Source organism: Oryx dammah, unplaced genomic scaffold, assembly GCF_014754425.2.
Source record: "Oryx dammah isolate SB20612 unplaced genomic scaffold, SCBI_Odam_1.1 HiC_scaffold_2, whole genome shotgun sequence".
NCBI classification, from domain to species: Eukaryota; Metazoa; Chordata; class Mammalia; order Artiodactyla; family Bovidae; genus Oryx; species Oryx dammah.
The window spans coordinates 178,349,153-178,373,105 of record NW_024070186.1 but is presented as its reverse complement, the minus strand read 5'-3'; the positions used below and the strand labels follow the sequence as shown (position 1 = coordinate 178,373,105).

Sequence of the window (23,953 nt, the reverse complement as noted above, 5' to 3'; positions counted from 1 at the left end):
GGTTGCTCACAATTCCCTACTGCAGATGGTACCTGACAAGCATGAGGGAGAAACCTTAGTGTGTGTGTGTGTGTCCTGTGTGTGTTTAAATTTGAAGTGGGGGTTGTACACTAGGGACAGTTCAGGCTATCTTAGGCATTTCAGACTATATGAAATTTGATCTTCAAGAATTCTGTTTAATTTTGTTTGCTTTTACTTAGTGGCTATCTGTTGTTATGCTTGTCCGACATCCATTTCCCTTTCTTCTTGTAACAGAACTTATATTTTTGTTGGATACCACCCCATCCCTATCTCAGTTCATGTGCTTCATCTCTCATCCCAAACTCTAAACCCCAAGCCTGGCCGCAGCCCCTGGTTTAGGGAATCGGTGTATGAACCGTGATGAATCTCAACATCAGGGCTTCTGCCGGGACTACTGGGAAAAGAAGCTCTTTCCAGTAAGGATTCTAGAGGATAGGACAGAATCTTGGACCAGCCTCTGGTTTCTATCACTAAAGGACCTGCCTGAGAGGCTTCCAGAGGAAACTAAAAACAGGAAGGAGATTAATTCACATGACATCAACTGAGATGTCAGTTGGAGCCAGCTGTGTATGAAATTAGGATCTACTTCTGTGACTGTGGTCCATATTAGCCAGTATGTTTGTTTTGCACCTACCAGTTTAAGGTTTGTTTTTTCTTTCTTTTAAAGGTTTATTATTACTATCCTCTCTTTTTAAAATTCATCTATTGACTCATTCATGTTTGCCTGCACTGGTCTTGGGCTGCGTGGGGGCGTTCTCTAGCTGCGGCGCAGGGCTGCTTCCTGCAGGGGGCTCTCCTGTGCTGTGGAGCAGGGGCTCTGGTCACGTGGGCTTCAGTAGCTGCAGCTCTTGACTCCAGAGCACAGGCTCAGTAGCTGTGACCTGTGGGTTTAGTTGCCCTGCGGCCTGTGGGATCTTCCCAGACCAGGGATCGAATCTGTGTCTCCTGCATTGGCAGGTGGATTCTTTACCATTGGACCACCAGGGAAGCCCCTGTTTGTTCTTTTGTAAACTCCAACTGGACAAGTCTTGGGAAATTCTTCTGGATATGAAGTTAACAGTTCACTTATTCTGCCATGGGTAAATGGTAGTTATTAGGTAGTCATTCAATTCTGCCATCACCCACAGCATTTTGGGGGCAAGAAATAAGGTTTGGGAGAGTCATGTGTTTCATGACTTAAGGAAAAGGAGATGCTTCTGTATATGGTTAAAGTTATATCTCAGATGCCTTTCGCTTGGCATCTCCCTTAGCAAGAAAAACCACAGATATGCAGATGATACCACTCTAATGGCAGAAAGCGAAGAGGAACTAAAGAGCCTCTTGATGAGAGTGAAGGAGGAGAGTGAAAAACCTGGCCTAAAACCCAATATTAAAAAACTAAGATCATGGCATCTGGTCCCGATACTTCATGGCAAACAGAAGGGGAAAGGTGGAAGCAGTGACAGATTTCCTCTTCTTGGGCTCTAAAATCATGCGGTTGGTGACTGCAGCCATGAAATTAGAAAAAGACTGCTTCTTGGCAGCAAAGCTATAACAAACCTAGACAGTGTGTTTAAAAAGCAAAGACATCACTTTGCTGACAAAGGTCCATTTAGTCAAGGCTATGGTCTTTACAGCAGTCATGTACGGATGTGAGAGCTTGACAATGAAGAAGGCAGAGCGCCGAAGAATTGATGCTTTTGAACTGTGGTGCTAGAGAAGACTCTTGAGAGTCCCTTGGAAAGCAAGGAAATCAAACCAGTCAATCTTAAAGGAAATCATTCCTGAATATTCACTGGAAGGACTGATGCTGAAGCTGAAGCTCCAATATTTCAGCCACCTGATGTGAACAGCTGACTCATTGGAAAAGACTCTGATGCTGGGAAAGATTGAAGGCAGAAAGAGAAGAGGGTGACAGACAGTGAGATTGTTGGATGGCATCACTGATTCAACGGACATGAACTTGGGCAAACTCAGATGGTGAGGGACAGGGAAGCCTGGCGTACTGCAGTCCATGGTTTTGGTAAGAGTCAGACACATCTTGGCAACTGAACAACAACGTGTCTCAGACGACTTGCTGAGTAAATTAAAGTCTTGGTCTTTACCAGTTGCATTTACATCATCCAAGCCTATAGTTCACTCGTGTTCTGGTCAGAATATCAGATAAAACATACTGGGCTGAGGATGTGGAACAGATATAACAAATACCAAGATAATGCTAACCCATCTAGATCTCAGACTTTACCAAAGCATAGGAAACATACTTTGATTTCACGGTGTTCAAAGTTTCCCCCAATATTAAACACCTAAATCGTATGTATGTCCAAGAGCTCCTGGGTAGATCGCCCAATGAATTTTTTAAAAAGCTTATACCTCTAAGGTCTGAATTTCTTCAGGGGCTAACTAAGTTGTCTCCAGCTGGGTGGATAACAGCCAAGCTGGGCAACATCTTTAGGTCAGAAGCAAGTTATGACTGCATATCTTCACTTTTCCTTAGAAAACTCTCTTCCATGAATCACCTGTTATTGGCAATATTAAAAATGGAGCAGATGGCCAGCTCCCCTGGTGACTCCCAGATTAACTCAAAGATTCCCTAAGATGCCGAGGCTCCTAAAAACCCAGACCAAGCAAGCGGGGCACTGAGCAAAAGGAAACAAGGTGCTGCATATGGCAGGATACATTCACAGACAGGGATCCCCAGACAAAGGGCCCTGGAAAAGAAGAGCAGTGGAAATGAGCTTTCCCACTGTCTACCCTGGTTACCAAACAGCCTGAGGGCACCTGCTTGTCTAGTTAGCCACTCTGCCCGCTCAGAGAAATGTGCTCATTTGGGTTTCAGAGAATTCTGGGTAAACTGATCAATTCCACAGCAGCACAATAAAAAATGCAGGTACTTCTTAGGCATGAATGAGTTGGCAATAGCTGAGGAGGTAAAGAGCTATAACTGCTTCTTTATTCTTTCCTGGAGAACTTTTCAAGAAGAAGTTAAGAACTACATGTTGCTGGTATTACACCTACCCTTATCTCCCTTTTTTTTGCTGTTTTCTTTTTTCTTCCTTTTTTTCTTTTTTTGGTTGCAATGCATGGCATATGGGATCTTGGTTTTCTGACCAGGGATCAAACTCGTGCCCCCTGCATTGGGAGTGTGGAGTCTTAACCACTGGACTATCAGGGAAGTCCCATATCTCTTTATCCAAGTTATTTAGCAAATTTCTTCCATCCTGTGAAACAGCATGTAAAACCAAGCCTGCCAGGATGCTATTAAGATTAAAGATAAATGTAAAGCTCAAGGCATGATAACAGTTGACCCATAATGCCTGTTAGGCTTTTCCTGAAGACTTTTGGGCAATTTTGATTAACACTCCTACCTTCCCATATCCAAGCAGAAGTTACAGTACTACATGAGATGCTACAGGAAAGATCTGTGTGTCATGGGGACAGCTGGACTCTAAAGAGTTCCTACTAGCTTTGAGATTCTCAAAGCATCTTTCTCCTGAGAATTTGTAAAGGCTCAGCAAATAAGTACAGCCAGTGCCAAACGATGACAATACCAGGAGTTGATGCACTGAAAAGTGATACAAAAAGCAGATGCTGAACAATAGGACTAGAATTTCCTAAGCATTGGGAATAGCACTTGGTCATTAACTATTCAGACATCTGGCTCTGGACCTAAAGGACTAGGCTACTATGCTGATGTCTTCATATCACTGAGGAAAATATCAGAAAAATTCAGCTGTGGCTTGGAAAGCTTGCTCTAATCAAGCAGTTAGTGAGAAAAGAGGATGGATTTCACTGTCTTCTCCCTCTCCTCAACATCAGGCTGAATCAAACACATTCTGTCTCTAATACATATTAAGGAACTCCTCCAGAGAATATTTGGCAGAACAACTGCTCCCCTTGATTCTGAGTAGCAAGTCAGACTGGAATGTCTTCTCAGCAACGTGGCTCTCTGCACTGTCCACCTCTGCTGCAGCCTCATGGCTCCTGGAAAATGACTGCATGGTTTCTGCAGATTTTCTGATACTTTAGGCTCTGAGTCTTATCCAGAGCAGAGAGCTGACTTTGTGTTAATAGGAGCAGCCATTTAAAAACAGGAAAGGGGTCTTGGCTTTCCCAGAATCTGAGGGACAAATATAAAATGTAGGAAATATTTTCCCTGAAAATTTAGGGAGTTTGCCTCTGATCATTCTCACTCAGGATGGACTCAGAAATCCTAACTGAAATCAACCTCTTCATCTAAGGAATGTCAAGAAATTCAGCCTTGGAAAGCTTTGGCTGGGTTAATGTTTGGCATTAACAAACTAATGCCGCAGTGCCTGTGGACCTGTGTCCTACAGGTTCTGCTGAGTGAGAGGCCCACTAGCACCTGGCAGGCCCAGCATCTTGAACTACGTGCAGCTCCTTTAAAGTCATGCCCTTGGTGAGTGTGACCCTTAAACACGTGCCAATCTCTCCCCTGAAACACTCTCTCCCCTCTTGTCTATGAGCCAGCTTTGACTTACCCTTCAAGATCCCCTCACCCCACCAGACTGTAAGATTCTTAAGGTGAGGTGACAGGTAGGCCACATAGTGGCATGGCTATTCACACCACCAGGGTTCAAATTCCAACTCTAGCATTTACTAGCCTTGTCAAATCCCCAGTATCAAAGGTCTTCAGTCTCCTCACCTGAAAATAGGGATAATTACAGTCTATCATCCTTGGATGGTTGTGACGATTAAATGAAATAACCAAAGGAAAGAGTTTAACATCATATAGAAAAGATTCCATAAAGGTTAGCCATGATTACTAGTGCCTAGGAAGAATTCCAAATTTAATAACAATTCTGGCAAACTACTAGACCAGAAAAAACTTCTACCCTGCTTGATGACAGAAGCAAAGGCCCACTGATGGGAGGGACAGGAGCGCAAAGGGGAGTGAGGCTGCTCAGCCAGCCAAGTCAGCATACTCACAATCACACAGTTCTTGCCAACGTGAACATAAGAGCCAATCTGAGCTGCGTTGACCACACAATCTTCCTCAATAAAGACGTGGTCCCCAATATGTAAAGGAAAAAATGCAACGCTATAAAAGAAAAAGAAGAGAACAAAAAACAGTCAAGGTGATGTACCTCCGGTCAAGGTTTATAAAACTAAAGATCACAACTGCAACACCATCTTGTCTTAATAAGACTGCTCCTAGCAAGGAAAGAATCCTCACATTTGAGGAATTCTGTAACATTGAAGAAGATGCATGTGACTATTAAACCAAAATCAGAAATATTAGACTATAGAAATGTGCAAGGAAATATCAAAAGAGCAAGGGCAAGACCTTCAAAGTTAGAATAGCTAGCATCAAATAAAAACAAATTAACGTTTTGCTCATTCCAGCCTCCTCTGAAAATGCCCACAGATCACATTTTCATTAATCTGCTCTATAAAGCTTCAGGGGACTGATGTAATGTTCATGGAATATAATTCCCAACATGCTGAAAATTTATATATTATCTGGTTTTACTGGGTGTCTGGTTTTACTGCCTGACTCTATGCTAGGAACTGGGGAATACAATAGCAAGCAAAAGGGACTTGACCCTGCCATGGGAGAAGAGAGATTAAATAAATGATTAAATAAGTAATTAGTTACAACTGTGATAAGTGCTACAAAGGAAAAATAACATATCATGAGGGCATGAGAAAGAGACTTTATTCAGACTGGTGGTTTGGTAAAAGCTTAACTGAAAGTGACATTTAAGCCAAGACTTAAGGAGTTAGTAGGGTTTCTCAAGACTTGTGGCATCATTCCCATTCTCCACGACTCCTCAAATATAACTGACAGTGGTCTGTGATCATACTTCCAAGAAATTTCAGTACTTGGGATGTAAAATATTTGGACTAGAACTAATACAAAGCAGCTGGATACTCACTGGCTCGTTCCAGTCCTGTGTTCTATTTTGTCAGGAATATTTTATCAGAGATGATACCTGTCTTCCACACACCTATAACTTATTTAAATCTTCCTTAATTTATTTGCATTTTTAGCCTAGACCCCTTGGGTAACAATGGATTCCTTAATTTTATCATAGTCTATAGCAGGCTGTCAACTCTTCAATTTTAAACTGAAAATTCAAAACTCTTTACTCTTATCTGGTTCTGGTATTGAGACATACAGGGGAGGAAATCGACATTCACCTTCTATGCATGTGTTGCTATTTACACTTTCATATTTCTGTATTTCTCATGAGGACTACTTTTAAACTTTTTATTTTATATTGGAATATAGACAATTAACGGTTTTGTGATAGTTTCAGGTGGACAACAAAGGGACTCCACCATACACATACATGTATTCATTCTTCCCCTAAACTCCCCTCCCATCCAGGCTGCTACATGTGTACTATTCTTATTTATACATCCCTCCATTCACTGAAAAGACTGTTCATTTTCAGTCTTCTTCTTGGATCATATCCAGCCCAATAATGCCTTTATCAGGAGGTGGAGTCACCAATTCTAGCAGAGCATCAGTTACTGTAAGAAGTCATGAAAAGGTTTTCTGGCTCCCCCTCAAGCACCTTCTGAACTAATGAGCAAATATTTTCATTCGAATTTCATATGATATACAATGACTCCCTGCTCCAATTCTTGTATGTAATGAAATCCTGGAGTCCAGCATCACTACAAGAAATGCAGACGATTCCTGCATGATATATACCCAAGTATTATTGTCTGAAATAACTGCCCTCTTCTGTTCCTCCCTAACCATGTTCATACCCCAGGGTCAGCAGTACTCCAGTACATAGTGGCTATCCTGTTGCAGCATTATAGTCTATAGTAGCTGTTTATTCAATCATTTTTACCACATGGTGGTGGTGATTGCTGTTGTTTTAACTGAGGTATAGCTAATTTTATATAAGTTTCAGGCATACAACATAGTAGTTCACAATTTTAGAGGTTTATAAAATATTAGCTATATTCCCTGAGCTGTCTAATATATCCTTGTTGCTTATTTATTTTATATGCAGTGGTCTGCACTTAATCCCCATCCCCTATCTCACCCCTCACCCTCCCACTGGTAACCACTAGATTGTTCTATACACCTGTGAATCTCTCTTTTTTGTTACATTCATTTGTTTGTTTCTAACACTAGGTTTTGAGACCCCATTTTATCCATATTTTATATGCCCAGATTATAACCTAGTGACTGGCATAAGGAAAACTCAATAAACGATTGTTGAATTATTGGATGGAAGCAGATGGTGACATGGGAAGGAGCCAGGAGGGCAAGCAGAGAGGGAAGCAAGGAGGATACTCCACATCAAGCATAGCGGGCAGTCTCCCTGCCCTGTCAGATGTTTCTCTGACAAGCCTTATTCCCACTGAGAGATCAGTCGGCCTGACTTGACCATACCCTCTGGGTCAAAGCTGTTTGTAGACTAGGGGTGGACACCTAATTGCAAACTAAGCCAATCAGATTCACTCTAACCAATCTAACCAAGATTTTGTTAATAGGACAATTTAAAATCTCTGATAGGTATTTAGGCTGGAAGCCTAAATGAAGACGTGATGTAATTAAAGGGTTGAGGCAGCAAAGTTGGCTCCAGGAGAAAAGTGGGAAGATACAGCAAAAAGAAAAAAGAGGGAAGAAGAAGTACAGAGAGAAGGACAGATAAAAACTGTCTCAGTGGCAGAGTAGCAGACAGAAAGAACAGTGGTCTTGATTTTGGCAAGCTGTCCAGCTCCAGGTTCCAGTCCCTTGTGAAACCTGGCCCCCTTTTTCTATCCTGAAATTCCATCAAATATGCCTGTGTCTGTTTAATCAGAATCCCCCCCAGCCCCCGCCCCTGGTTTTGCTAGCTTAAGTGAATTGTTTCTGGCAACTAACCACCAGTAACTAGACTAAGACAACCACCACCAATTGTGCTCATTATGGCGTGTTCTCACTCAGTGTTCCAAACAAAAGTACAGACCTGCTCCTTCTCCCACGACTCAACACATGAATTTCACCACCAGAAGCAGCATCTTGCCCAAGACTGAAACAAATGATTAAATTACATACCCTTTGCTGAATTTCTTGAATGGTGGCCTTATGACACTCCGACTTTTTACAACACAATGACGTCCAACTCTTACATTTGCCAGATCGCCTCGGATAATACAGTCATTCATCACAATGGTCTATAAAACAAAGCAGCACATTTTTAAATTTTATTTTAATTGGAGGATAATCACTTTATCATAATGTGTCGGTTTCTACTGTACAACAATGTGAATCAGCTGTAAGTATACATACATTCCTTCCCTCTTGAGCCTCCCTGCCATGCTCACAATCGTACCTTTCTAGGTCATCGTGGAGCACCGAGCTGAGCTCCCTGTGTTATAGAACAGTTTCCCGCTAGCCATTTATTTTACAGATCGTAGTGTATTGTATGTCGATGCTACTCTTCCAATTTATCTCACCCTCTCCTTCCCCCATGTCTACAAGTCTGTTCTCTACATCTGCATCTCTATTCCTACCCTGCAAATAGACTCATTAGTACCATTTTTCTAAAGTCCATATATATACGTTAATATATCTATTTGTTTTTCTCTTTCTGACTTACTTCACTCTGTATGACAGAATCTAGGTTCATCCATCTCACTACAACTGACTCAATTTTGCTCCTTTTTATAGCTGAGTAATATTCCTTTGTATAAGTATATACCACAACTTTTTTATCCATTCATCTGTTGATGGACATCCAGGTTGCTTCCATGTCCTGGCTATTGTAAACAGTGCTACAATGAAAACTGGGATACATGTGCCTTTTTGAACTATGGTTTTCTCAAGGTATATGCCCAAGTGGGATTGTTTGGTCATATGACAGTTTTATTCCTAGTTTTTAAAGGAACGTCCATGTTGTTCTCCATAGTGGCTGTATCATTTTATTTTCCCACCAACAGTGCAAGAGGGATTCCTTTTTCCCACATCCTTTCCAACATTTATTGTTTGTAGATTTTTGGATGATGGCCATTCTGACTGGTGTGAGGTGATACTTCAATGTTGTTTTGATCTGCAGTTCTCTAATAATGAATGGTTTGCTTGGAAATGAATAGAGATCATTCTGTCGTTTTTGAAACTGCCTCCAAGTACTGCATTTCAGACTCTTTTGTTGACTATGAGGGGGGTAATCCATTTCTTCTAAGGGATTCTTGCCCATAGTAGTAGATATAATGGTCATCTGAATTAAATTTGCCAATTCCTATTCATTTTAGTTCAGTGATTCCTAAAATGTCAGTGTTCACTCACCATCTCCCGCTTGACCAATTTACCTTGATTCATGGACCTAACATTCCAAGTTCCTATGCAATGTTTTCTTTACAGCATTGGACTTCACTTTCAGCACCAGGCCCATCCACATCTTAGCACTGTTTCCACTTTGGCCCAGCCCCTTCATTCTTTATAGAGCTGTTCCTCTGTTCTTCCCTAGAAGCACACTGGACATCTACCAACCTAGGGAGTTCATCTTCTGGTGTCATATCTTTTTGCCTTTTCATTGTGTTTACATTCAGCATCACAGTAATCCAAGTCTATGCTCCAATCACTAATGCCAAAGAAGCTGAAGTTGAACAGTTCTATGAAGATCTACAACATCTTCTAGAACTAACACCAAAAAAAGATGCCCTTTTCATTATAGAGGAGTGGAATGCAAAAGTAGAAAGCCAAGAGATACCTGGAGTAACAGGCAAGTTTGGCCTTGTAATACAAAATGAAGCAGGGCAACGGTTAACAGAGTTTTGCCAAGAGAATGCACTGCTCATAGCAAACACCCTCTTCCAACAATACAAGAAACGACTCTACACATGGACATCACAAGATGATGGTAAATACCAAAGTCAGACTGATTATATTCTTTGCAGCCGAAGATGGAGAAGCTCTGTACAGTCAGCAAAAACAAGACCTGGAGCTGACTGTGACTCGGATCATCAGCTCCTTACTACAAAATTCAGGCTCAAGTTGTGAAAACCACTAGGCCATTCAGGTCTAGTGGTTTGACCTTTATCAAATTCCTTATGATTATACAGTGGAGGTGATGAATAGATTCAGAGGATTAGATCTAGTAAACAGAGTGCCTGAAGAACTATGGATGGAGGGAGGTTTGTAACACTATACAGGAGGTGGTGACCAAAACCATCCCCAAGAAAAAGAAATGCAAGAAGGCAAAGTGGTTGTCTGAGGAGGTCTTACAAATAGCTGAGAAAAGAAGAGAGGCAAAAGGCAAAAGAGAAAAGGAAAAATATACCCAACTGAAGACAGAGTTCCAGAGAATAGCAAGGAGAGATGAGAAAGCTTTCTTAAGTGAACAGTGCAAAGAAATAGAGGAAAACAATAGAATGGAAAAGACTAGAGACCTCTGTAAGAAAACTGGAGATAACAATGGAACATTTCCTGGAAAGATGGGCACAATAAACAACAGAAATGGGAAAGACCTAACAAAAGCAGAAGAGATTAAGAACAAGGGGCAAGAATACACAGAAGAACTGTACAAAAAAGGCCTTAGTGACCTGGATAATCATGATAGTGTGGTCACTCACCTAGAGCCAAACATCCTGGAGTGTGAAGTCAGGTGGGCCTTAGGAAGCATTAACTACCAACAAAGCTAGTGGAGGTGATGGAATTCCAGTTGAGCTATTTAAAATTCTAAAAGATGATGCTGTTAAAGTACTGCACTCAATATGTTAGCAAATTTGGAAAACTCAGCAGTGGCCACAGGACTGGAAAAGGTCCGTTTTCATTCCAATCTCAAAGAAAGGCAATGCCAAAGAAAGTTCAAATTACCATACAATTGCATTCATTTTCACACGTCAGCAAGATTAGGTTCAAAATCCTTCAAGCTAGGCTTCAGCAGTATGCAAACTGAGAACTTCCAGATGTTCAAGCTGGATTTAGAAAACACAGGACCATCAGAGATTAAATTTTCAACATTCATGGCTCATAGAAAAAGCAAGGGAATTCCAAAGAGCATCTAATTCTGCTTTATTGACTACACTAAAGCCTCTATGTGGATCACAACAAACTCTGGAAAATTCTTCAAGAGATGGGAATATCAGACCACCTTACCTGCCTCCTGAGAAACCTGCATATAGGTCAAGAAGCAACAGTTGGATCTGGACATAGGACAACAGACTGGTCCCAAAGTAGGAAAGGAGTACGTAAAGGCTGTATACTGTCACCCTGCTTATTTAACTTATATGCAGAGTACATCATGCGAAATGCCAGGCTGGATTACTTACAAGCTGGAATCAAGATTGCTGGGAGTAATATTAACAACCTCAGATATGCACTTGATACCACTTTAATGGCAGAAAACGAAGAGAAACTAAAGCACCTCTTGATGAAGGTGAAAGAGGAGTGCAAAAGCTGGCTTAAAACACAACATTTAAAAAAAGAGGATCATAGCATCTGGTCCCATCACTTCATGGCAAATAGATGAGGGGAAAAGTGGCTTGGGCTCCAAAACTACTGTGGACAGTGAAACTAAAAGACACCTGCTCCTTGGAAGAAAATCTATGACAAACCTAGACAGTGTATTGAAAAGCAGAGACATTACTTTGCCGACAAGATCTGTATAGTCAAAGCTATGGTTTTTCTCGTAGTCATCTATGGACATGAGAGTTGGACCATAAAGAAGGCTGAGCACCAAAGAACTGATATTTTTCAACTGTGATGTTCCAGAAGACTCTTGAGATTCAATTGGACAGCAAGGAGATAAAATCAGTCAATCCTGAAGTAAATATATTCTGAGTATTTGTTGGAAGGACTGATACTGAAGCCCCAGTCCTCTGGCCACCTGATGTGAACAGCAGACTCATTAGAAAAGACCCTGATGCTGGGAAGGACTGACAGCAAGAGGAGAAGGTGGCGACAGAGGATGAGATGGCTGGATGGCATCACTGACTCAATGGACATGAGTTTGAGCAAATTGAGGGAGAGAGTGACGGACAAAGAAGCCTGGCATGTACAGTTCATGGGGTTGCAAAGAACTGGATACAACTTAGTGACTGAACAACAATAACAACAATAATAAGTGATGTTGAGCATCTTTCCTTCTGTTTGTTGGCCATCTGTGTGTCTTCTTTGCAGAAATGTCTGTTTAGGTCTTCCACCCCATTTTTTGATTGGGTTGTTTTTCTGATAGTGAGCTGCACGAGCTGGTTGTATATTTTGGAAATCAATCTTCTGTCAGTTGCTTTGGTTGCAACTATTTTCTCCCATTCTGAGGGTTGTCTTTTTATCTTGTTTATCGTTTCCTTTGCTGTGCAGAAGCTTTTAAGTGTAATTGCGTCTTATTGGCTTATTTTTGTTTTTATTTCCATTACTCTAGGAGGGGGGTCAAAGAGGAAACAAAGCATATTTTACATAGCCTAAAACATAACAAAAAACAGTAGGAAACAAGACACTGAGAGTTATGCTATACTCTACTGAATCACATGTTCTGTCAAAAGGGAAAGCTTTTTTAAGGTGAAGAGAATTGCTCTCATAATGTTGACTGTTTTTCCAAGATGTTCCCAGTACATCACAAGCTCTGCCCTTACAATTCCATGAATAGGAGTCAACGGATGGACAAACATTTGTTGAGAATACCTACAGCAGACCTGGTCTATGCACGTCCTCAGATGCACTCATTCCACCTGCCCTCCTGCCTTGGCTGGTTGCTCAGGGAGACTCACAGCTGCCCCCACCTTTGTCTAATCTCCTAATACTACTCATTGCCTCCAGCTTCACGTTCCCAGGGTGAATCCACTGACGTTCTTTTTTCCTTTCCCAATTTCTGGACTCCGATTAAATGCTTCACTTCAGGATGTGATACATGGCTTCCCTAGACATTGCCAGGAGGGGCTGAATAACATAATTAATTATGGGGGGATTATTAATTTCCCCCAGAAATTGGAGGGAATTAATGCTCCATACTTGGTAAAGAGTAGGCACTCTTGAAGTGTCTGTTGAATAAATGAGGTTAAAAAGTGCATGAGGGGCTTCCTGGTGGTCCAGTGGTTAAGAATCCACCTTGAAATACAAAGGACACCGGTTCATTCTCTGGTCCAGAAAGATCCCACATGCTGCAGAGCAACTAAGCCCATGTGACACAACTACTGAGCCAGCAGCACTCTAGAGTCCACAAGCCACAACCACTGAGCCCACATGCCTAGAGCCTGTGCTCTGCAACTAGAGAAGCCACTGAAATGAGAAGCCCGCGTACCACAACTAGAAAGTAGTCCCCACTCGTTACAACTAGAGAAAGCCCACGTCAGCAGAGAAGACTCACCACAACCAAAAAATAAAATGAATAAGTAAAATATATTAAAAAAGTGCATGTGGCTGGGGTTGCAGCTGAGAAAGTAAGAAGGACCAGATCATGAGGAGTTATATACGCTGATTATAGATGTTTAGACTTCTTTTCCATAGAGGATATAAGGAATCAATGAAAGATTTTAAATGAAGGATTAGCACAATGGAATCTTCATTAGAAATATTACTCTGGAAGCAGAGCCAACTCATTGGAAAAGACCCTGATGCTGGGAAAGATTGAAGGCAAAAGGAGAAGAGGGCGGGCGAGGATGAGATGGTTGGATGGCAGCACCGATTCAATGTACATAAACTTGGATGAACTTTGGGAGATGGTTAGGGATAGGGAGGCCTGGCGTGCTGCAGGCCATGGGGTCACAGGGTTGGACATGACTTAGCAACTGAACAACAACAACAAAATTATACTTGCAATTTGTTTTAAAATATTCCACTCCGAAACTGGTTTGAATTTGGCAGGTGTGTGTAGAGATGAAGGAAGAATGCCAGAATACTGCTAACTGTAGAAGCTGGTGAATAAATACACAGGGACTCATTCTGTGTTTTTTCTACTGTCCTAATGTTCCAAATAATACTGCTCATCTATACAAAGTAATGAAGGAGTTCCTTGGTGGACTAGTAGTTGGGATTCCAGGTTTTCATTGCCGTGGCAATGAAAACAAGCCATATGGCACAGCAAAAAAAAAGTTTAAAAAATAATGAACTATTGGGTTGGCCAGTAAGTTCATTTGGGTTTCCCCATAGGACGTAACAGAAAAACCCAAATGAACTTGTTGGCCAACCCAATACTAATCCATGAATATATCCAATGACATGGATAAATCTCAGAAACATTATGCTGAGTGAAAGAAGCCTGACTCTCAAAGTAGTATATGATTACAATTATAGGAAACTCTAGAAAATGCAAAACTAATCTATATTAGTTTTACACAGGTTACCCAGGTGGCTTGACTGCAGAGAGGCAGAAAAACTAGACTGATGGGAATATTTTATATCGTGGCTGTGGTACTAGTTGCAGAGAAGTCCACATCAGCCAAAACTCATCCAACTGCATATTTAAAATGGGTATATTTTATTGTACATAATATACCTAAATAAAAATTATTTTTAAATATTCCATTATAAAATATTTAAAAGGAACAAAAAGAGATTCTATATGACTTGGTCATTGTTTAGATGTTGGGCAAGAAAAAGAGAATCTAGGACGAGGTGAGCAATTCTGGGGATTTGATGATAAATTCAATTTTGAAATGTGGAGTTTGAGGGTCCTGTGGGATGACCAACAGGCAGCTGTGAATAAAGGTCTGGGGCCCAAGATAGAAGGTCAGGGTAGAGAGGCAGATGGTATATTCACCTCAAATATATGTGAATTTAGATAAATCACTGGCCAGACACCAGGCTCTGAGAAGATACTAAAAAAGAAGTGCACTCCCACCTGAAGAGCTAACCCATCTGACCTGCATATGTTCCGCCTATAAAACCCCTACCGGTAAAAAGAAACTTTCACATCTGCTGCTGATTGTAAAGTATTACAGTTCCTCTTGGTTTTTGTTTCTTTTTGGCCGAGCCTCACAGCTTGTGGGATATTAGTTCCCTGACCAGGTACTGAACCCTGGCCCCAGCAGTGAAAACAATGAGTCCTAACCACTGGTCCCCTCTTCATGGATCACTGCCTTGTCATGGTGAAGGGGCTTCTGTAACTCAATGAAGCTATGAGCCGTGCCATGTAGGGCCACCCAAGACAGAAGGGTCATAGAGGAGAGTTCTGACAAAATGTGATCCATCGGAGGGAATGGCAAACCATTCCAGTATACTTGCCGTTTATACCTCATGAACTGTCTAAAAAGACAAAAAGATGTAACATTCAAAGATGAGTCCCCCACATTGAAGGTGTCCAATTTGCTACTGGGGAAGAGTGGAAGACAACTACCAGAAATAATGAAGCCGCTGGGCCAAAGAGGAAACAATGCTCAGTTGTGGATGTGTCCGGTGATGAAAGCAATCCAATGCTGCAAAGAACAATACTGCATAGGAACCTGGAACATTAGGCCTATGAATCAAGGGAAATTGGACATGGTCAGGCAGGAGATGATGAGAATAAACATCGACATCTTAGGAATCAGTGAACTAAAATGGACTGGAAAGGGCGAATTTAATTCAGATAACCATTATATCTACTACTGTGGACAAGAATCCCTTAGAAAAAATGGAGTAGCCTTCATAATCAACAGAAGAGTCCAAAATGCAATACTTGGGTGCAACCTCAAAAATGACAGAATGATCTTGGTTCATTTCCAAGGCAAGTCATTCAACATCACAGTAATTCAAATCTATGCCCCTACCACCAATGCCAAAGAAACTTAAAAGTTAATCAGTTCTATGAAGACCTCCTAGAACTAACATAAAAAAAAAAAAAGATGTTCTATTCATCAATGGGAATTGGGATGCAAAAGTAGGAAGTCAAGAGATGCCCAGAGTAACAGGCAGGTTTGGTCTTGGAGAACAGAATGAAGCAGGGCAAAGGCTAATGAATTCTGCTAAGAGAACACACTGGTTATAGGAAGCAACCTTATCCAACAATACAAGAGATGACTTTACACATGGATATCATCAAATGGTCAATACCAAAATCAAACTGATTACGTTTTTTTGTAGCCAAAGATGGAGAAGCTATATAAAGTCAGCAAAAACAAGACCTAGAGCTGACTGTGGCTCAGATCATCAGCTTCTCACAGCAAAATTCAGGCTTAAACTAAAGAGAGAGGGGAAAACCACTAGGCCAGCCAATTATGACTTAAATCAAATCCCCTAGGAATATGCAGTGAAGGGGACAAACAGATTCAAGGGATTAGATCTAGGAAACAGTGTGCCTGAAGGACTATGGACAGAAGTCTGCAATATTGTACAGGAGGCAGCGAACAAAACCATCCCAAAGGAAAAAAAAGCAAGAAGGCAAAGAGGTTATCTGAGGAGGCTTTACAAATAGCTGAAGAAAGAAGTGAAAAGCAAGGGAGAAAGGGAAAGGCACATCCAATTAAACACAGAGTTCCAAAGAATAACAAGGAGAGACAAGAAGGCCTTCTTCAATGAACAGTGCATAAAAATAAGAGGAAAACAACTGAAAGGGAAAGACTAGCAATCTCCTCAGGAAAATCAGAAATATCAAGGGACTATTTTGCCCAAAGACGGACACAATAAAGGACAGAAATGGTAGAGACCTAGTAGATGCTGAAGAGATCAAGAACAGATGGAAAGAATACATGGAACAACTGTACAAAAAAGATCTTAATGAACCTGATAACTATGATGATGTGCTCAGTCACCCAGAGCCAGACATTCTAGAGAGTGAAGTCAAGCGGGCTTTAGGAAGCACTGCAGTTAATAAAGCTGTGGATGCGATGGAATTCCAGTAGAGCTATTCAAAACCCTAAAGGATGATGATATCAAAGTGTCGAACTCAGTTCAGTTCAGTCGCTCAGTCGTGTCCGACTCTGCAACCCCATAAACTGCAGTACGCCAGGCCTCCCTGTCCATCACCAACTCCCAGAGTCCACCCAAACCCATGTCCATCAAGTTGGTGATGCCATCCAATCATCTCATCCTCTGTCGTCCCCTTCTCCTCCTGCCCTCAATCTTTCCCAGTATCAGGGTCTTTTCAAATGAGTCAGCTCTTCACATCAGATGGCCAAAGTATTGGAGTTTCAGCTTCAGCATCAGTCCTTCCAATGAATACCCAGGACTGATCTCCTTTAGGATGGACTGGTTGGATCTCCTTGCAGTCCAAGGGACTCTCAAGAGTCCTCTCCAACACCACAGTTCAAAAGCATCAATTCTTTGGCACTCAGCTTTCTTTATAGTTCAACTCTCACACCCATACACGACCACTGGAAAAACCATAGCCTTGACTAGATGGACCTTTGTTAACAAAGTAATGTCTCTGCTTTACAATATGCCACCTAGGTTGGTCATAACTTTCCTTCCAAGTGCTGCACTCAATATGTCAGCAAATCTGGAAGACCCAGCAATGGCTACAGGACTGGAAAAGGTCAATCCTCATTCCAATTCCCAAAAAGGGCAGTACTAAAGAATGTTCTAACCATCGGACAACTGCACTCATCTCCTGCAACCTCCCTGGTGGCTCAGAGGGTAAAGCATCTGCCTACAACGTGGGAGACCCGGGTTCAATCCCTGGGTCAGGAAGATCTCCTGGAGAAAGAAATGGCAACCCACTCCAGTATCTTGCCTAGAAAATCCAGTGGACGGAGGAGTCTGGTAGGTTATAGTCCATGGGGTCGCAAAGAATCGGACATGACTGAGCAACTTCACTTTCACTTTCCCACAATAGTAAGGTCATACTTAAAACTGTGCCTGCCAGGCTTCAGCATCATGTGAACCAAGAACTTCCAGATGTTCAAACTGAGTTTAGAAAAGGCAGAGGAACCAGAGATCAAATTGCCAACACTCATTGGATCATTGAGAAAGCAAGGGAATTCCAGAGAAAACATCTACCTCTGTTTCATCAACTATGCTAAAGCCTTTAACTGTGCAGATCATAACAAACTGTGGAAAGCATGGGAATACCAGACCATCTTATCAGTCTCATGAAAAACCTGTATGCAGGTCAAGAAGCAACAATTAGAACCCAATAAGGAACAAGTGACTCGTTCAGGACTGAGAAATGAGTACGACAGGGCTGTCTGCTGTCACCCTGTTTCTTTAACCTATACGCTGAACACACCATGAGAAATGCTGGGTTGGATGAATAACAAGCTAGAAATAAGACTGCTGAGAGAAATATCAACAACCTCAGACATGTGGATGACACCACTCAATGGCAGAAAGTGAAGAGGCTAAAGAGCCTCTTGATGAGCGTGAAGGAGAAAAGTGAAAGAGCTGGCTTAAAGCTAAATATTAAAAAAAAACTAAGATCATGGCATCTGGCCCCATTACTGTCTGACAAATAGAAGGTGAAAGTAGTGACAGATTTCCTCTTCTTGGGCTCCAAAATCACTGAGGATGGTGACTGAAATCAGATGACCGCTTCTCAGCAGGAAAGCTATGACAAACCTAGACAGTGTGTTGAGAAGCAAAGGCATTACTCTGCCAACAAAGGTCCGTACAGTCAAGGCTATGGTCTTTTGCAGTGGTCACATATGGATGTGAGAGCTGGCCCGTAAAGAAGGCAGAGCACCAAAGAATTGATGCCTTTGAACTGTGGTGCTGGAGAAGACTCCTGAGAGTCCCCTGGATAGCAAGGAGATCAAACCAGTCAATCTTAAGGGTATTCAACCCTAAATACTCATGAGAAGGACTGAGGCCGAAGCTAAAGCTCCAGTATTTTTGCCACCTGATGTGAACGCTGACTCACTGGAAAAGTCCCTGATGCTGGGAAAGATTGAGGGCAGGAGAAGAAGGTGCCAGAGGATGAGATGGCTGGATGGCATCACTGATGCAATGGTCATGAACTTGGGCAAACTTCAGGAGACGGTGATGGACAGGGGGATCTGGAGTGCTACAGTCCAGGGGTCGCAAAGAGTCAGACACAATGGGGCGACTGAACAACAACCACCACCACCACTCGTCTGCTAGGAATTCCTCTCTTGGTTTTAAAAGCTATCTTCTTTTAAAAAAAATAAAAAAGCTATCTTCTTCAATGTCTATTTCTAGTACATAATTCTCTCATCTAAGATTTTTAATTTACTTCAATCATTGTTTTCTGCTTGTGTTTCCATCTACAATCAGAGAAAACGACTTCTTTTTCTTTTAGAAGAAAACAGAATATCAAGAGTTCTGAGTATCTGGTAATGGCTGTTATTGTTTCACTGCATTTTAAATAAAGACAACAATCTTAATTTGGAAATAAAGAAAATTCATATAAGACCCTCAGTCAGACTAAATTATGTTTGCAATGAAGAAGCAAACACAAAAAAACATAAGAAGGAAATGATATCACAGATGGTCAAAGAGATTAAGCAAGAGGAATTCAAATTCTGGTTCCTATCTCAGAAGAATGGAGCTAAAGAGAAGTCAGATGAAAAATAGGGGCAACAGCATGTTAACATGAAAGGAAGTGTTTTAAAAGACCTTAAAGGGAGGAAAACAGTGCTAAAGCAGAGTTCACTGAACTCAACAAGGACAAGGCAGAGGTGGCAAGTTGGAGATCTAAGGGTTGCACCTAGAAACCATTTTATTTAGCCCTTCAGTCATTTTTATCATTTAAGTTAGAGGCTATTTAAATAGTAGGGTATTTTACATTTAAAAAAAAATCCAGACTTCCAGTTTGGGACAGTTAGAAGCTCTGGAAGTATATGTCTGCATTCCCATGTGGCAACAACAATCCACTTGAGCTTAGCTAGGTCCTGTATTCTCCAATTCATCAGGCCCCATCACTCTCTCTGGTTTATACTAGTCCTCTTTACTCATATAAACCCTGTTTCTCCCTGCAGGCACTGTGACACCTGATATAAGGGCTTAGGAAAACAGAAAGTTCTGAAAGGGACAGGGGCTGAGGAAAAAACAAAACAAAACAGATTGTTCACAATAACAAAAAGCTGGAAACAAAATAACTATCCACCGATAGAAAAGGGGATAAATGGAATTGTACACAACAGTGAAAATGCATAAATCCCAATGAATCTTAGAAACAGGAGTTGAGAACAATGTTACTTAGTAAGTGTAATGTATGTCTCCTATTGTCATCATTATAATAATTGAGTGTAATAATAGAAAGTCACAGAAAACCAAGTAAAGCTGAACAAAATATATTATTTAGAAATACCTTTGTATATGGTGGGGCTTCCCAGGTGGTGCTAGTAGTAAAAGAACCCAGCTGCCAATGCAGGAGACATAAGAGATGCAGGTTTGATCCCTGGGTCAGGAAGATCCCGTGGAGGGATCACTCCAGTATTCTTGCCTGGAGAATCCCACGGACAGAGGCGCCAGGTGCGCTACAGTCCATAGTGTCACAAAGAGTTGGACACAACTAAAGTGACTTAGCACGCATGCATGCATGTATAAGGTAAAAAAAAAAAGTTTTTGAAAAATAAAGAATTTATAAGACAAAAAATTCAGAATAGCGGTATTCTTGAAAGGAGGAAAGAAATAAGAGAGAAACTTCAGGTTGTACTGTATTATTATGCATTGATTATGTTCCAGTTATTCAGCTGAGTGGTGGGTTCATGGTGTTGATGCAATTTTTATGCTTCGTAACATATGTATCGCACATTAGCCTCCTGTGTGCACCAAATATTGCCAAATGAAACACTTTTCAAAAAAGAAATAGAAGATCCCAGATAACCAAAACAATCCTGAAAGGAAGACTCATCTTTCCTGATTATAAAATTTTCTACAAGGCTCCAGTAATGATTACGTACAGATGATTTCCTATAAGGATGACTAGGCCATTCAAAGGGGAAAGAACAATCTCTTCAACAAATGGTGCTGGGACAAGTAAATTTCCTCACACCAAGACTTAATTAAATAGGATCCTAACTTCACATTATATGCAAAAATTAACTTAATTAAGTTTAATTCAAACAAAAAATTAGCTTAAAATGAATCGACGACTATTTCAATAAAAGTGTTAAAATCACAAACTCTTAGAAAAAAACCACAGGAGTAAATCTTCACGATCTTGGGTTTGGTAAGGATTTTTAGATATATGACATCAAAAACTTAAGCAACAAAAGAAAAAATAGGTAACTGGACTTCATCAAAATTAAAAACTCTTGTGCATCAAAGAACATTATCAAGAAAGTAAAGACAATCTACAGAATGGTAGAAAATATTTGCAATCATAAATCTGACAAAGATTTATTATGGAGAACATATAAAGAAATACAACTCAACAACAAAAAGGCAACACGGTTTTAAAATGGTCAAAGGACTGAACAGACTTTTGCCCTCAGACGTGCAAATGGCCAATCAGATGAAAGACGCACATCATCATTAGACATTAGGGAAACGCAAACCACACTACTGTATACAAAAGATAACTAATAAGAACCTGCTATATAGCACAGGGAACTCTATTCAGTGCTCTGTAATGACCTATACAGGAATGGAGTCTAGAAGAAAATGGATATATGTATACGTAGGCTGATTCACTTTGATGTACAGCATAAATTAATACATTGTAAATCAATGATACTCCAATAAAAAATGAATTTAAAAAAAACACAATGAAATACCTTTCATACTCACATTCAAGAAAAAGAGAAAATAACATGTTTGTGAGGATGTGGAGAAATTGGTACTCTCTTGCATTGCCATGGGACTGTAATATGGTGCAACTTGACAGTTCTTCAGAAAGCTAAAAAATGGAACTACCATATGACCCAGCCACCTCACCTCTAAGTATATACAAAAATAATTGAAAACAGCAACTCAAATAGATCTTTGCATGCCAATGTTCACGGCAGCATTACTCAAAAAAGCAGAATGGGAGAAACAATCCAAACGTTTATCAACAGATGAAAAGATAAAATGTACAGAGACACAATGGAATATTATTCAGTCATCAAAGGAATAAAATTCTTATACATGTTAAAACATGGATGCATCTTTAAAATATAGTACTAAGTGCAATAAGCCAGCCCAAAGAATGACAAGTATTATATAATTCCGCTTAAATGACATATCTAGATAGGCACATTCATAGAGACAGAAAGTGGGTTGAGGTTACCAGGGCCTGGGAGAAGGGACCAGGAGCTGTTCCTTACAGAGTTTTTCTTTGGGTGATGAAAAAATTCTAGAAATAGATGTAGTGGTGATGACTGCACAACACTGTGACTAATTAATGTCAATGAACTGTATACTTGAACTCCACATACTTGCTGATGAGTCAGAGGGAGTTGACTCAAGTTTCTAATTTGGTGCAGAAACAGTGCCTCTATAATTATTAATTATATTTAACTACCAATCTATATTTCCATTAGATCTCGTGGTATAGAGACAGTAATAGAGACAGTAACTGTGTCTCTACTGAAAATACCTGTGATCTTTTGACTACAGTGACATTATTTTACCTCTAGAAGTTAGAGATTTAATATTTCAAGGAAAATTGAGTGTTCCTAACAGCAGGGAGAAACTATGGCCTTCAGTTTGTGTCAAGATCAACTATACCTTGATATTTTTTCTGGTTCTTAAGTGTTCTAAGCCTTTCACATTCCATTTTTCAAACGGATTTCATATTTCAGTTATCTTTCCTAATTCTCACATTAAGAGTTTTGATTAATAATGAACCATTAATTAGTAAATGGATAATTATATCAGTATCACTTTAGTTTTTACACTAAAATTTATGTTTTGTGTCCTGTAACGTAGAACACACAATACTATATAATAATTTCAGTTCTGGGTGCCATTGTATTTTGTTCCTGGAATAACAGGAAAAAGGCTTTCTGCTGCCTCCCTTTACTGAATCATTTTTTGTATCCAATAAATCCAATTTGGAGAATTCCTTTTAAAACAGAATTTTAGAATGTACATCAATAAATAGGAGACATGGCAACATTTCATCTGCCTTGCTGATTTGATAATGAGTGGAAAGAAAACAAAAATGTGCATCTTGGAGCTGACTCTGTCCCTTACCTTGCCATTAAGAACAATGTTCTGACTTCCACACAATACAGACTGGCGACTAACTTTGTTCCCAGATGCCTGAAAGAAAACAGAGGTGAGCAAAATCAGTGGATTCTAGGCTACAAATTTCCACCAAGAAAGCTCGTATTGCAGAGAACAGGACTTGAGATGGGTGAGGTCTGCAATGGAATGAGTCCAGAATATCAAAAATGCAAGGATGAATCAGGAAACTAGGAATTCAAGGAACAGACCCAGAAGTTGTATGTGGTACATACATAGGCTAGCAGCAGCAGACGTGAATTGAGTCTCATTTCTATACTTCAGTTTTACAGACCTAAAACCGGGATAATGACTTTACCAATATCAGAGTTGTGAGAATTCAATGAAAAAATAAGAGTAATGCCAATTGAGCACTAAACCCGTTTCGAGCAATTTACATCCATCAGGTATTGACTATTTAAAAAAACGAATAACAGTCCTCAACACATAGTAATAAATCACCACACATTAGTTTAACAAAAAAACAAAAAAAAAAAATTTTTTTTTTTACAAGGCCTGAAGCCCAGAACTGTAATCAATATCAGAATGAATGAGACTTGTCCTGTTTTCTGGAAGGCATTTTATCTCTACGAGGAAATCAGGAATAGATTAAAAAAAAAAAAAAAAGGCCTAAAGTGGCCATGCAAGGAATAAATAACAAAACCAGGCTATACATGAACTCTCAGGTAATCTCGGACTAGCCGAAAGGACCAGGGGTGGGGCAGAGACAGGACGGAGGCCTCAGAGAACGCAGGCTTGGAGAGGGGAGGGCAGATGTCTGGACACGCGCACCGTTTCGATGTACTCGGACTTGTTGTAGAGCAGCTCGCCCAACTCCATGACCACCAACTCCTAGGCGCGGCTCTGGCTCCTGTCAAAGTCCGTCCGCCGGTATTTCTGACTGGAACTCAGGCAACTTCCGGGGGCTCCACCACTTCCGCTCTGGGCGGCCGGGGCTATCATCCATAGTTCGGTTCTCTGCTAGGCGGCCTCACTCCATTGCTCTGCCGTCTCCGG

At 40.7% G+C, this 23,953-nt stretch overlaps 1 protein-coding gene across 1 annotated transcript in view; it reads right to left on the bottom strand.

Moving 5' to 3' along the window:
* DCTN5 (dynactin subunit 5) overlaps positions 1-23,919 on the bottom strand; it is a 28,785-nt gene extending 4,866 nt beyond the window's left edge. Inside the window, exons 1-4 of the mRNA XM_040257871.1 lie at positions 23,729-23,919; positions 22,907-22,975; positions 8,030-8,148; positions 4,951-5,062 (exon numbers count right to left, since the gene is read on the bottom strand). Coding sequence (XP_040113805.1) covers positions 4,951-5,062; positions 8,030-8,148; positions 22,907-22,975; positions 23,729-23,776 — 348 coding nt within the window. The 5' untranslated portion in view covers positions 23,777-23,919. The remainder of the gene's footprint in view (positions 1-4,950; positions 5,063-8,029; positions 8,149-22,906; positions 22,976-23,728) is intronic.
* Between the last annotated feature and the right edge of the window lie 34 nt (positions 23,920-23,953).